This window comes from Macrobrachium rosenbergii, chromosome 48 (assembly GCF_040412425.1).
Source record: "Macrobrachium rosenbergii isolate ZJJX-2024 chromosome 48, ASM4041242v1, whole genome shotgun sequence".
Lineage (NCBI taxonomy): Eukaryota > Metazoa > Arthropoda > Malacostraca > Decapoda > Palaemonidae > Macrobrachium > Macrobrachium rosenbergii.
This window is the reverse complement of record NC_089788.1, coordinates 8,955,559-8,969,235: the sequence shown is the minus strand read 5'-3', so window position 1 is coordinate 8,969,235 and position 13,677 is coordinate 8,955,559. Positions and strand designations below refer to the sequence as shown.

General features: G+C 36.8%; 1 protein-coding gene across 3 annotated transcripts in view; it reads left to right on the top strand.

The window, feature by feature from the left end:
- LOC136831246 (1-phosphatidylinositol 4,5-bisphosphate phosphodiesterase epsilon-1-like) overlaps nucleotides 1–13,677 on the top strand; it is a 417,095-nt gene that overhangs the window by 389,862 nt on the left and 13,556 nt on the right. For 2 of the 3 annotated variants that reach the window (XM_067091301.1, XM_067091300.1), the window contains exons 23-37: nucleotides 3,677–3,866; nucleotides 4,280–4,527; nucleotides 4,690–4,835; nucleotides 5,844–6,087; nucleotides 6,673–6,851; nucleotides 7,313–7,460; nucleotides 8,808–9,017; nucleotides 9,267–9,388; nucleotides 9,496–9,628; nucleotides 9,754–9,885; nucleotides 10,043–10,177; nucleotides 10,313–10,557; nucleotides 10,780–11,191; nucleotides 11,466–11,578; nucleotides 13,301–13,502. Coding sequence is in view for 1 of the 3 variants with exons in the window: in XM_067091302.1 (XP_066947403.1) it covers nucleotides 3,677–3,866; nucleotides 4,280–4,527; nucleotides 4,690–4,835; nucleotides 5,844–6,087; nucleotides 6,673–6,851; nucleotides 7,313–7,460; nucleotides 8,808–9,017; nucleotides 9,267–9,388; nucleotides 9,496–9,628; nucleotides 9,754–9,885; nucleotides 10,043–10,177; nucleotides 10,313–10,557; nucleotides 10,789–11,191; nucleotides 11,466–11,578; nucleotides 13,301–13,502 (2,850 nt within the window). In the remaining 2 variants the exon portion in view is untranslated. The remainder of the gene's footprint in view (nucleotides 1–3,676; nucleotides 3,867–4,279; nucleotides 4,528–4,689; nucleotides 4,836–5,843; nucleotides 6,088–6,672; nucleotides 6,852–7,312; nucleotides 7,461–8,807; nucleotides 9,018–9,266; nucleotides 9,389–9,495; nucleotides 9,629–9,753; nucleotides 9,886–10,042; nucleotides 10,178–10,312; nucleotides 10,558–10,779; nucleotides 11,192–11,465; nucleotides 11,579–13,300; nucleotides 13,503–13,677) is intronic. The other variant, XM_067091302.1, reaches the window with a different exon arrangement.

The window sequence follows — 13,677 nt, the reverse complement described above, 5'->3', positions numbered from 1 at the left end:
GCCCAAAGTTTGAACGTCTGAAGTTCCACAGATTCAACAACAGGATTAGGAAGATCAATCAATAGTTTGTCCATAACCGAAATAAAACTTACGGAAAGCTGTGGAATAGCACCTCACGGAAGAGAATACCAAGACTGTTAGCACTAACTGTATATCTAGTGCTATTTGGTGGATGGTATATACTTGGAAGACCTGAATTCGGTGGATGATCAGAGTTCATTGGACAATGGTGCCAGTGATTAACATTAAGTTCAAAGTGGAGGAAATTTAATAGAAATTAAGTTTTGCCCGACAATTTAAGATGCGAGTTGCCTGCTAAAAGGCAAAAAGGGGAACAGTGTTCAAATCACTGAAGAAAAAAATGAAATTGTTTCGTCAGGATGGACAGGTCTCCTAACCTTTGAAAGTCATTATCATTATACCAGTTTTTGTGAAATTCAAGAAAGAATAGACCGGACATATTTCGTAAAAATGATTATGCAATAAAGACTGATGCGTTGCAAATAATTAAAGAAACACTTATCGAGTGTCCTCGACCTGCTACCAATTATACTTCGAGTTTTGTTCGGCTATCACCGGGATGAGTGCAGGGAGAGTTGAATCATCTACATTAACAGCAAACTTGTTTACAAGGACAGCAAAGTCATATATCATATATACTGTAATAAAAAAAAAGGTAATGGGCCGATAAAGTTAAGTGTATCTTAGTTTAACCAGACCACTGAGCTGATTAACAGCTCTCCTAGAGAGGGCTGGCCCGAAGGATTAGATTTATTTTACGTGGCTAAGAAGCAACTGGTTACCTAGCAGCGGGGCCTACAGCTCATTGTGGAATCCGAACCACATTATGACGAGAAATGAATTTCTATCACCAGAAATAAATTCCTCTAATTCTTCATTGGCCGGTCGGAGAGTCGAACGCTGGGCCAACAGTGTGCTAGCTGAGACCTCTACCCCCCTACCCCCCAATGAAGAACTTAATGGGCCAAAAACATTACACCAGAAATTACATTACTTGAGTCTCTCTGTAGTGACCGTCAACAACTACTCTTTGCAATCTGGTAGTTAAAAATTCGGTGATATTGCTAAGAAATTATCCCCACCAATGCCACCCTATCCGAGTTTGGAAAGAAAAGCCTCGCGTGTCACACGGTCAAGCGCAGCATTGAAATCAAGAACTTCGTAACTAGAATCTAGGTATGTGTGCACAGCTCTGGAAATCGGAAGAAAATGACGAAATAAGCACCCAAGCCCTTTGGGAAGCCAGGAAACACGAGAGTGCTTGCAGACAGAGAGGTAACTGGCACAGTTTCTGTAAGGGGGTTCGATACGCTACTGATGCGTTCTATGTTATGCAAATTTTCCACACAGAGACTTAGTCTACAATCAGCAGTTAATTTAGGAGTGTGGCAGTGACCGTTATGTCGTTACTTATTCTCTGAAGCCATCCCTTTTTGGGGAAATGGCTTTTTTATTATTATTATTGTTATTATTATGAATTTTGCACTTATTTCTTGCTTCCATTTTCATCACTTAAATCATATTTCCTTTCGTTGTGTCAGTTGTGAATTCGTGGTATCGTATTCACTACGTAGTCTTGTCTTTATCTTGGCCGGGCTACTAATTGCTAACAGTATCTTCAGATCTGAGTTACCCAATCCCCGCGCCCTCGCCCTTTGTATCAAACATCCTCATTGAGTGGACATTTTTATCCTCTTGATGTAACCACTTTCCCATCATATCGAATGCCTAATTACCATAATCGTTCTTATGTTGCGCCACGGCCCTCTTAATAATAATAATAATAGTAGATTATTATTATTATTATTATTATTAGTAGTAGTAGTAGTAGTAGTAGTAGTAAACTTTAAACCATTACACTTAACTTGAGTTGGTTCTTAATAAATGATAATACAGTCATCCCTGCCACATTCACACCTTAAATGCTGAATTTTGGATGAAACCCACGTGTAGAAAACTCCCACAACATTAGCCATTTCATGTACTTACACAGACCGCTCATCAGTATATACACTTATTATAATAGATACTTACACTTCAAGAAATTCCATTTCCTCTCTTCTCTGTCGTGAATACACTGCTTTAAGTTATCATTACCATTATTCCAATATAGTATATAATTTACTTTCATTTACTGCTCCATCCTCTTCAAAATGTTCTAGTATAACTTGCCCAGATAACTTACCCCTGTCTGGGCATTTGATGAACATTTAACGTAATTCCCCATGATCACACTTCTGCCGAGAGATATTCCCCTTCCTCCCCTTGTTGATTGGACTGAACATTTGTCACACCATTTACCTTTCAATTTCGTGGCGTGCTATTGGTCCTTTTGAGTGCCCTTTCCCATAGGTAATTTGGAATTGGCATCTGTCTTATTCTTCCTCTTGGGGGTCTTGTGAAACTCGCTGTGGTTGATTGATCTGTTAAGTACCTCTGTCATGGATACTTGAGAAGAAAGAACTAGGTTCAATATGTTTACTTTGAGGTTATTTTTTTTATTTGTTTTTCCCATAACAGATGACTATTCTTTTTTTAAGTATTTTTCTTTTAAATGCCCTTCGGGTGGTAGCTGTCGGCTTTTCCAGGTGGGGTTATAGCTTGGTTAATAATGATAAATAATAAAGATTATTATTATTATTATTATTATTATTATTATTATTATTATTATTATTATTATTATTATTATTATTATTATTCAGAACATGAACCTTATTCATAAGGAACAAGCCCACAGGGGCCATTGACTTGAAATTCATGCTTCCAAATTCATTTGAAAGAAAGATGGAACAGAAGATAAAAGGAAATACATTGAAGGATGGTCATCAACACCAAGAATACTTTTTTGACTGCAATATGTATGATTTTTAACCGACATTTTCTACAAAAGCTTTTCTTAAAAAGTCAGTTGTGGCAAGCATTGTGTACAAACTACAAATCTTGGTTAGCTCATCCTAACCGTATTATTATTATTATTATTATTATTATTATTATTATTATTATTATTATTATTATTATTATTCAGAAGATGAACCCTATTCATACGGAACAAGCCCACAGGGGCCACTGACTTGAAATTCAATCTTCCAAAGAATATGATGTCCATTAGGAATGCCATTAAGAAAAGATTTTTTAATGAAGTTTAAATTGCAGCCAAATTATTTTACATGCACGATAACAAAATGCAAATTGTCTTGATATGTGACGCTGCTTTTCGATCCTAAAAACGCTTTCGAGTTTGTCGCCGCTACATTTCTGGTGGGCTCACGTGTTGCTAATGATCAGATACAGAGGCCATTTCAAGCCACTTGAGATATTTGTAATGATGACTTTGTATTTGTCAAAGAAGATTGTATGATTTTTTGATAGGTGGGAGCCGAGTGTAAAGAATTATAAATTACATTTAAAAATTATAAATAAACATTTTGGTTGCTGTAGCTGTTGGTAAGAAACTCGGAAGTTTCATTGCGCTGAAATTAACTAAAGCAAGGATCCATGCACTTGGACAATTCATGTGCAGTATAGTTAATTTTAACGAATCTCGTAGTTGGTTATAATCAGGACATTTTACTTGTTTTGATTCTAATAAAAATGTAGGGTACCAGTTATGCAAAGTGCAATAACAGCGTTAATTACTTGAAATATATGATTACAGTGGCGGACAGGAGGCGGCCGCTCGCATGACCGTCTTGTACTAGAGTTTCGAGGGACCAAATGGACATTTATTGTGGGTTCAAGTGCCAGCCGTACGGACCTTGGTCGTGCCCTTTGGAACACTCTGCAGAATGATGATGCCTTCTCTTTCACGCCTGCTCATCAGGGTCACATGACCCCGCCCCGAGGAGGTGAGGTTGTCTTGACTGACATTAATAATAGCTGTGATGAACATGTAGTTTAATATCAACAGTCAGAAGGTTTTGTGATTGCTAATGAAGAAGGATTTTCCAAAGATATCTAATAAAATGTCATATCTTTCTGGAAGAAGATATTGTTGATTTTAACACTTCCTGGCAAGTATCTAAATTATTGATGAACTAAAACTTCCCTAATGAGAATAAGGGATATTTTTTGCAAATAAATCAGTAATATGACGAATGTGTTATGATTGCTTAGTAAGTTTTTCTTTGATCTGTAACTGTATTACAAAGTACAATATAGAATTCATATAGCATTATTTGTATATTTTACATTTAATTTCATTACCTACCATGTATAAAGTAAAACACAACCCTCTACTAACGAATGCATATCATTTCAGGGGAACTTGTTCCTTGTGGCATGGGCATGGGTATGCTGTATTCAGATGAGTTAGAGCAACTGCAGAAGCTTCTTCACTTTCCAGAAGAAGTTGCTCTCAGGTTAACAGAAGTGGAGTACGAGCTGTTTTACCGAGTGCCCCCAATCGCCTACATCAGACATGTTACCAGCGACCTGAGACCGCGTGACCACAACGAGCACCTGTCACCCACTGCGACAGTTGGAAGTTTAACCAAGAGATTCAATGAGGTCTGTCCAAAAAGCAGTTCTCGTTACTCTTTTCATTTCTGGGAAACCTGTGTTGCCAAGCCTTGCATATAATTTTATGTATACAGTACACAGTGATTAACTGCATCTGCTGACTCATTCTTTTCTTCATATGCAGTATATCTAATGGCATGCATTTTTCAGGTGTCATCATGGATAACACACGTGATTGTTTCTCAGCCGACCCACGAAGACAGAAAAGCCGTGTTGTCCTGTATTCTGCGGGTTGCGTTGGCTTGTTGGAATATGGCTAATTTCAATGGAGCCATGGAGATCCTTACGGGTCTGACGTGAGTAATAATCGGATTTTACACTGTATTTCTAAGATGGAAGTGGCATTTTATTGTTGTTATAAGTAGATCCTTTGCCACCACAGGCTGGTGTCATTTTTAGTATACTGTAATCAGAGGAAGTGGCAGAAAGTATTGAGAGTTTTAAGATCAAAATAGAACTATGTAAACAAATAAAGGGTGCTGAGCCCAAGTTGTCGAAAGAGGCCATACAAATAAATCCTAGTTATAAAGCTCTGTAACGTTGTTGAAGAACTAGCCATGTAGGGAATTCTGTTTATGCAGCAGCTGTTTTCTCCATCATCATACTCTGCTGCTGTTTTTAATTTCCACCAAATTCATATGGTGAGGATTCTGCTAGATCTTGATCATTAGAAAGAAGGAACTCGAACTGACCTTATCACCTGGCCCCAGTATGAGAGACTTTGTCCTTCTCAAAGTCAAAGACTATTTAAATCTTCTCAAAGTCAAAGACTATTTAAATCTCAAAATCAAAGTCTTTAAATCTTCTCAAAGTCAAAGACTACTTAAATCTTCTCAAAGTCAAAGACTATTTAAATCATCTCAAAATCAAAGACTATTTAAATATAAAATGCCAAACTTTCAACATCAATAGTTCTGTGATTTATGTCATACAGGCAAACCATTTTTAACATGGAAGACAATATTGGTAACCTGAAATGCACCAGTAATTTGCCACTCCCGCTTTTTGAGTTTTTAATGTTCGAGAAAATTGACAAATTAGGAAACAACTGAAAAACAAGCAAAAATAATCCCCAGTCTGAAAGACGTTACAGTACTTTGTCGCATTCCTGGTGACTAAATATTGTCATTTTTTTTTTTTTTACTTGACACATTTAAAAGTGTCGTGATGAAATGTAAGTTGATTATGTAGGTTTCTCTCATTCAGGTGCATATTTACATAACTAATGTTTTACTAAGACTTTTTTAAACATTTTGTAAAGCATTTTTCACAGTAATTTGTTACAAAGATTATTATTTATGCAGGTCTGACAAGCTAAAACCTTTTTGGTTGAGCCTTGAAAATGAGCAGCTGCCAGTTCTGGATTTTCTCTCTGGGGTCTTAATGGGAGAAAGCAGAGCTGAATATGAAGCGGCCCTTGACAGGGCGCTTTTACTTCCGGAATGCCAGGTGGTACCTTTCTTTGGCTCTTTCTTAAGAGACCTAATGAACATCCTGCAGTCGACTCCTTCTCTAGTTGTGCTGGCGGAAGATGGTCAGGAAGTAGAGGTAAGAATTTCTGCTGTCGTTAGCAGATTTGTGTTTCTGAAACTTTGCAAAATTTTTACCTTATATTTCTATCCATTCTAAGGTAGAGAATTCATGCATGCTTGAATGCTGGTGAGTTTCATTACCCATCTGTAATCGTGGATACCCCAACAGTGAGTATAAAGAGTAAATGGCGTATTTAAAAGGAAATAGAAGGAACAGTTTGATAAATTATTTAGTCATAACCAGTGTGAAGTTTGGAAATTTTTCATTTTTCACCTTCTCATGGTTCTACATGTTGGCAATGTTTTATAGTGGGTTTCTAATATTTCAGGTTGATTATTTTATTATGAACTAGATTTGTGTTAACTAAGGAAACATTACCATCCTAGACTTTGGTAGTAATTTTCACAGTTACACTGCATAAAGGACAGCCATGTCCTTGTTTCCAACAAATAGAATCAGTCAAGGTATAAAATATAAACTCCATAACTTCATTATTTTTTAATCTTATTGAAATATCAATGGCAGATGTATCCAGGAACCATAATGTTTTCATATTAACAATTTGTGGTATTAATATAAGACTCGTTTTTCCTTTTGCAGTTTATATCTGACTACTGTGGAGAGGATAGCTTCTTTACTCGCATAGGCCCGGGAGGTCTGATAAATATGGCTAAGATTTATGATGCCCGAATGGTTGTCGATAGAATCACAACATTTCATCAGCATTATGTGGCAAGATGCCATTACATAGCACAGACTATGTTGAAAGGTTCTCTCAGGTGAGAAGGCATCATATTTTCCTCATAACTTTCTACCCTGCAGTACTTTCATGCTTCAGAAATCTGTATTCATTGGTGTTCTATTGTTCTTCATTTGTCTGTGTAAGGTTATTGTATCCTTTTCTCTGTAAAATATATAGTATAGGGTGTTATGATACTTGTAACAAATGTACAACAATACTTCGTTTTATCTAGAAGTTTGAGGTATGACTTTTACCATTCAGTCTTTTAAAATGCTGTCTTTTAAAAACTTTTCTTTTTATTGAAACCAATAATTTCTTTTGCGTTTGTTTGGTTAGTTTATATTTCATTAGAATTTCTTCTAACAGTTCTCCGAAATGCCATTTTATTTTCGTTTATATTGATAACAATATATTTATTTAGTGTAAGTGTAAACTACATACCATCTGGAAAATTAGTCTTGTGGTTTTCCATTTTTATTTGAAAATAACTTTTTTCAGTTTGGTCAATGTTGGAAGCCAAGATGATGAAATTGGTGGTGGCGAATTAGAAGACTATCATCCAGTGCAACCGCTGAGCAATGACCATGGTGTGACCCTCATTCCACTTCCAAGATCTACTGTTGGGTTGAATTTACACACGTTGCAGGTAATTGAATGAGATCAATGTCGTCATCAAAGCTTTTTCGTCAGCTTTCCCGTTTACAGGGTCATATGTGAAAAGTTTCCTCTCTCCAGTCTTCTGTCTTGTGCTTTCTTTTCCTGAACTCCCATTGATCTAGATCTTTGTCTGGGCCATCCACGTAGGGGGATAGTGCCGTCAGTGCACATCGCATGGTGCACTGTAGGCATTAGTAAAGGTTCCTGGCAGCGTCCCCTCGGCCCCTAACTGCAACCCCTTTCGTTCCTTTTACTGTACATCCATTCGTATTCTCTTTCTTCCATCTGACGTTTCACCATCTCCTAACAATTGATTCATAAGGCAACTGTGAGGTTTTACTCCTGTTACACCTTTCAGACGTTTCTACTGTCAATTTCCCTTCGAGCCTGAATGACCTCATACGTCCCAGCATTCGGCCTTTGGTCAAAGTTCTGTATTCTATTCTATTCTATTCTATTCTATTTATCTGGGCCATTTTTTTTTATAATTTTCTCATCCTTTTAACTGATCTTTATCTGCTACTTCTGTATCTACTATTTTTCTGACGAACTGTTCCTCATCCTTTCTCTTCACATTCTTTCTAGTCCCTTGATATCACATCTCTGAAACATTTACATTTTCATTTGTAATGTGATCTTTCCATCGCACTCCAGCCATGAGTCTTCACATTCCATAGTCACGTTTCTTCAGAACCCCTCTGTTTTCTTAGTCTGTGCTCATGTCTCTGTACTGCTTACAGTACAGTAGTGGAAACAAACATCATCCCACTCCACAGAATACTAATTTAAATCTTCCATAGTTTGAAAGTTATAGCCAGTTGTGTTTTTACTTACTATTGTATGCTAATTTCACCCAATTTCATTATCTGCAACTTTTTAAATCTTGCCATGTTTCACTATCTGTAACTTGTTAAAATTATGTACAATTGTTGTGTGTGCCATATATTAACACTATAGCATAGTGCACTTAATATAGAAGGTTCAAGACTATTGGAACAGTAGTTACCCATTATTACAATATCAGAAGGACAATACACAATTATATAATATGCTCATTGTAGTACAATATAATTCAGTTTTTGTCTACTTTAATACAGTATTCTGATATTCCAGTTATCCATATCTTTTCAAACTTACCCCTGTTTCCAGTAACCCCTTAACTTCATACTTTGTTCATGCCTTTTTCTGTCCCATAAAATATTTATTAGGAAACTTTCAACAATAAACGTAATCCTCTTCCTCTTAGGCTGTAGGACGTTTACATGTTAATAAGCATAAACTGAGAATTGTGAGCATCATGCTCAACTGACTTGCAAAATACTTTAATGTCTTACAGATCCTTCATCATGGGACTACGGTTGTCCACTGGGACCCAGAGAGTGGTAGAAGCTGTCTAGTTTATGTAAGGCTAGAAAGGAGCAATGGGACTCTAACTTGGTGTCGACCTCCATGGTCAGCCCTTCGTGCTGGTCACTCTTCCTCACAGCCAGATTATATTTTAGGTGCAAATCCTGAAGAACTTGTATCTCCAGGTCTAATACTTAAGGTATGCAAGTTTTATTTGATAACATTTATGTGATTATTTATGAATTTAATAAAAGGAAAACTGAATTCATGTACAGTACTTCTTGTATGAGTGTCTTTAGATCTGGTATAAATGCATTGTATTGACGGGCCAATATAGCAGATGTACTTTTCCTCTGATATTTTAAATCATAGCTTATTGTTTGTTTTTGTGCAACTATCACCATAGTGTGATATTTTATAAGTGACCAAGCATTTTGTTACTTTTCAGTACTCGGTTTCTCCAGAGTTGAGTGGAGGTTCTCCAGAAGAAGGGTTTGTGGAGATCTCATGTCTTAAAGAAGTTGAACTAGGGTTCAGAGAGACAAATTACATTGCAGCTGTTGCAAGAAGGTAGGAAAAGTACCTGAGATCCATCACATGATTTTCTTATAATGACATTGTTTACTGTATTACACTGATACACGTGGAAATGAAATGGTCGTATTTATTTGTTACAGGTACTTACTTGAAAATCCAGTAAGTTTGGAAAGCTGTGTCTCTCTAGTATATGGTGCCAACCTTGCTGACAATCGCCTCATGGTATTAGTAGCCCCTCCCTCTGTAGCTAAACTTTGGTGTCAAGGATTACAGGTAATCTATTAGCCTTTTTTTGTCAAATTTGAAATTCAGATATTCTAGAAGTTGGTAAAAACTGATTGAATATTGCACATGTGCATTGTGGAGCCACAAATTAAATGTTTTCCACCAAATTACAGGTTTTAGTTCGTGCTCAGAGGCGATTAGCAAGCATAAGTGATAAACGTCTTTATTGGTTGAAGGAACAGTACCTGAAGCTTTATTTTGAAGATGAAGCTTGCAGTGGTCCAAAGCCAGCTGAAGCTATAAAGGTAACTTTTGAAACCAAATTTTAGGCATATCGTTTGAATGAATAAGAAATGCTTTAATTGAAATGTGTTACCAGTACTAATGTGCAGAATAATTATAGTTGAGAGAACCAAATCCACCTTGGTATTTTAGTACTTATTTCTTTGCTTTTGTTGTTAGATTTTTGGAGGAAGAAATTGGACCACTTCTACTGCTGGCAGTATGTCACCACAAGACCCAATAGCAGCCAAAAGAGGTTCTGGATCTACCAGGCTAAAGAAACTGAAATCCCAGGCCACAATCAATGTTACAAAGGTTGGAATTCTATGTTATCACCTTTTACAAATAACGTGCTAGATTAAAGAATGATGGTAGATTATAATTCTACAGATTGTAATGACTTGCTGTTTTTGGTTAACTTTTTTCTTGAGGTGTTATATTAAATTTCAGGATGGTACCAGAGTTGAGGAGACAAGAATTGTTCCCTCACCAGCACTTTCTACTACTAGTCGCCGCACTATTGTTCCTCCTGCCCAGCCTTCTCCTCCACGCTCCAGATCTTATGAAACCACTGCTGAGCATCTTATTGGTCCAGTGCAACATGTACCCCATATCCATTCACCAGCAATTACTAGGGCATCATATGATCCTGCAACTGGTTTGCCTTCACCTCCCCAGCAGACTGTTAGTTACAGGTAAAGTTGCCATTATTGATTTTCATTACTATTGCTCTGTTATCATTATTATTAACTTATTTTACTTGACATTCAGCATTGTTTTACGAAGATGACTTTTGTGCCATCATTTTTGTATTAATGTATTTTCAGTTGAGTAATGATATACATTTCAGTTACTGAAATGGATATCATTGCATCATGCTCAAAGCTATGTATAGTTGTTTCTTAACTTCTTCATAGGGAACGTAGTCGGTCAAGTGGAGCTGGAGAATTTATGACTTTAGCTCCTCGTGGATTTCGTGGTGAACCAATTACACAGGCTGCTGAACTGGACTTCACGGATTTTGTGGTTTTGTACAAGTCATTCAGTCTTCGAGCAAGGAAAGATCTTCGCGAGCTATTCAAAACTTTAGCTGTGACCCGTAAGAGTCTTTCTGACAGTTCACTAGAAGACCCAACCAGCCCTACCTCACCCCCAAGTCCAGCTCACCGACAGGCGTTTTCAAAACGTACTCTCGGTCTACTCACCAGAAATACCTCGCTAGATCTTCTAGTCTTCCGTAATAATTGCCAAAAGAAAAAGATCTTTGATGCTATTGCAGCAGCAAGTATAGTTACAAACTGTGCTGGTGTTGAGAGTTCTAAGAGCCAGGTTAGCTTTTTTTTCATAATATTGTACAGTATATTGGTACTTTTGTGACACAGAACATAATAGCATTTACTATATGTATATATTTTATAGTTTATTTTCTGTTGCATGCTGAAGAAAATACCACATCCCTGTTTGTTATAAGGCTTGCCACATTCCTTTAATTAATAAACTTCAGTACCCAGTCTATAGTTAAATGATTTAGTGAAATGCCAGAAGTAAGATACCATACTACATACAAGTAGATAAAAATAATATACACCATTTTTATTTTCAGGTGATAACAATGATAGAACTACGCAGATTCCTCGAAGAGCAACAAGGAGAGGAACGTACTGATGAGGAATTAAAACTCCTGCTTGATCGGCATGAACCAGATCCAACTTTAAGGTGATTAGGGATATGTTAACTATAAGTTTTTCATTTATTAATTGCACAGGATTCCGTATTCTGGACAAGATGTGCATAGTAGGCCTGAGTTATTAATATTGTCCTATTGACATTTACCTTTTACCGAAATCCCAAAGTGCTCTTTATAGACTGAATTAGCCAAGCATTTTCTAATCATCTGGCTCCATTTTTTGCATATCATGCTGCCAGAATTAACCCTTAGCTGTTGACACAAATACTAGTTGAAGATGGATTAGATTACTCTTAGAACATAAGAAGGGCAAGGATGAACTGCTTGCCTCCTCACTTGTAGGATTCAAGTACCTTTCTTGGTTGGGTGAGGTGTATATCTAGGAAGTTCTCCCAGGACAGTCACCGTGTAACAAAACTGTGCTTGTCTTCTGTAGGTCCCCTAGATGGATGGAAGGCTTTCCTAGATGAATGAACTAACTCACTTCTCATAATTAATTTCACTTTGGATGTTGATGACCAATCCTCAAGTCAAAAACAGACCCAACCCAACATGTTACTTTAAAACAATAGGATAAGAAACTGAAACCGTGAAATATTGAAACCGCTTCCAAACTTGATTCATTATGACTTGCTCTGTGGGAGTGAACAGTGGCCAAGGTTCCTTTTATTGAGAACTCTAATACAACAGCACTCAGGTGTGAAATTTATGTTCTGTCAAAGAAAGGATAAGTCTTCCAATAATAATAACAACTTATTTTACAAGCCAAGTTAGGTAATTCCATCCCATACGGGGAAAAACTCTTTATTTACCTCGTAGTTCTACCATGTAATCATAGAGACTACTAGGAAACCACTAAATATATCACAAATTTCATTACCGATGCTGTGGACAAGTGTACATTCTCACATAACCTTTACTCAGTAACAGCAAAAAGAAAGATCCATGGTGGTCTAAAGAATTAATAGAACTGATTCATCTAGAACATGGAGTCTGCTGTAAATTGGACTGTTTGAAAAAAGATAATAAACTAAAAGAGTTAAGAATATTAACACAGTGGTCTGGTTAAATTAATGATTAATGAAGAATAATTGACAGTACAGTAGTTACTAGATTATCAATTAGCATTTTAAGTTATGCTTTTTCTAGTTTTTAAAAAATTTCTTTTTGGAGCTTGTTATATTTCTATTACTATAACTTTCACTTAATTTTAGATGCCTTCCAATATGTAAAAAGAGACTTATTAAGAATTTTAATATATTGAAAAAGAATTTTAATATATTGTTGAGAAAGCATTTAGGCAGTCCCTGGTTAACGGCGGGCTCAGTTAATGGTGATCCGGTTTTACGGCGCTTGTCTAGCGTTTTCGGCGCCAAAAATCGCCGATTCCCGCTTATGGGCGCCGATAATTTGGTAGTGGTGCTGATACATACCTAACAGAGGCGTAAGTAACCGACAATCGGCGCTTTTCGGCGCCGATAAGCCCCGAAAATCGCCGAAAAGCCGCCGGAAATCGCCGATTTCCGGTTAGTGGCGATTTTCGGTTTTCATCACACCCTCAGAACGGAACCCCCGCCAATAACCGAGGACTGCCTGTATCAGTTAATACAAGTAATTACTGTAGTAGTTTGGCATTTCATTTGATAAAAATATCAGAGCGTATTTTATTTGATAAATATCAGTTACGCTTTGTAGATAATTGTGTAATACTGTATGCAGTTTCTTAATTCTGCACCTATAACTTTTCCCAGGGCTCAAGAGTTGATGTCCTTTGAAGGTTTTGCAAGGTTTATGATGGATGAAGACAACTATGCATTCCTAGATGAGCGATTAACACCTGATGATGATGACATGACAATGCCCCTCTCCAATTATTATATCGCCTCCTCCCATAACACTTACCTGACAGGGCACCAGTTGAAGGGTGAATCATCTGTTGAACTCTACAGTCAGGTTGGTATTTGGAAACACAAGAGATATGTTCATTAAGTCAAAAAGCCTTCTTTATCTTGAAGCATAAATACTAAACTGAAAAGTAAAAAGTAAGATTACAAAGTAGTGATTTTTAGAGGATTTTTTGTTAACCTCAGGACAATATTATTTCATTACTTTAATGCTGTAAATATGA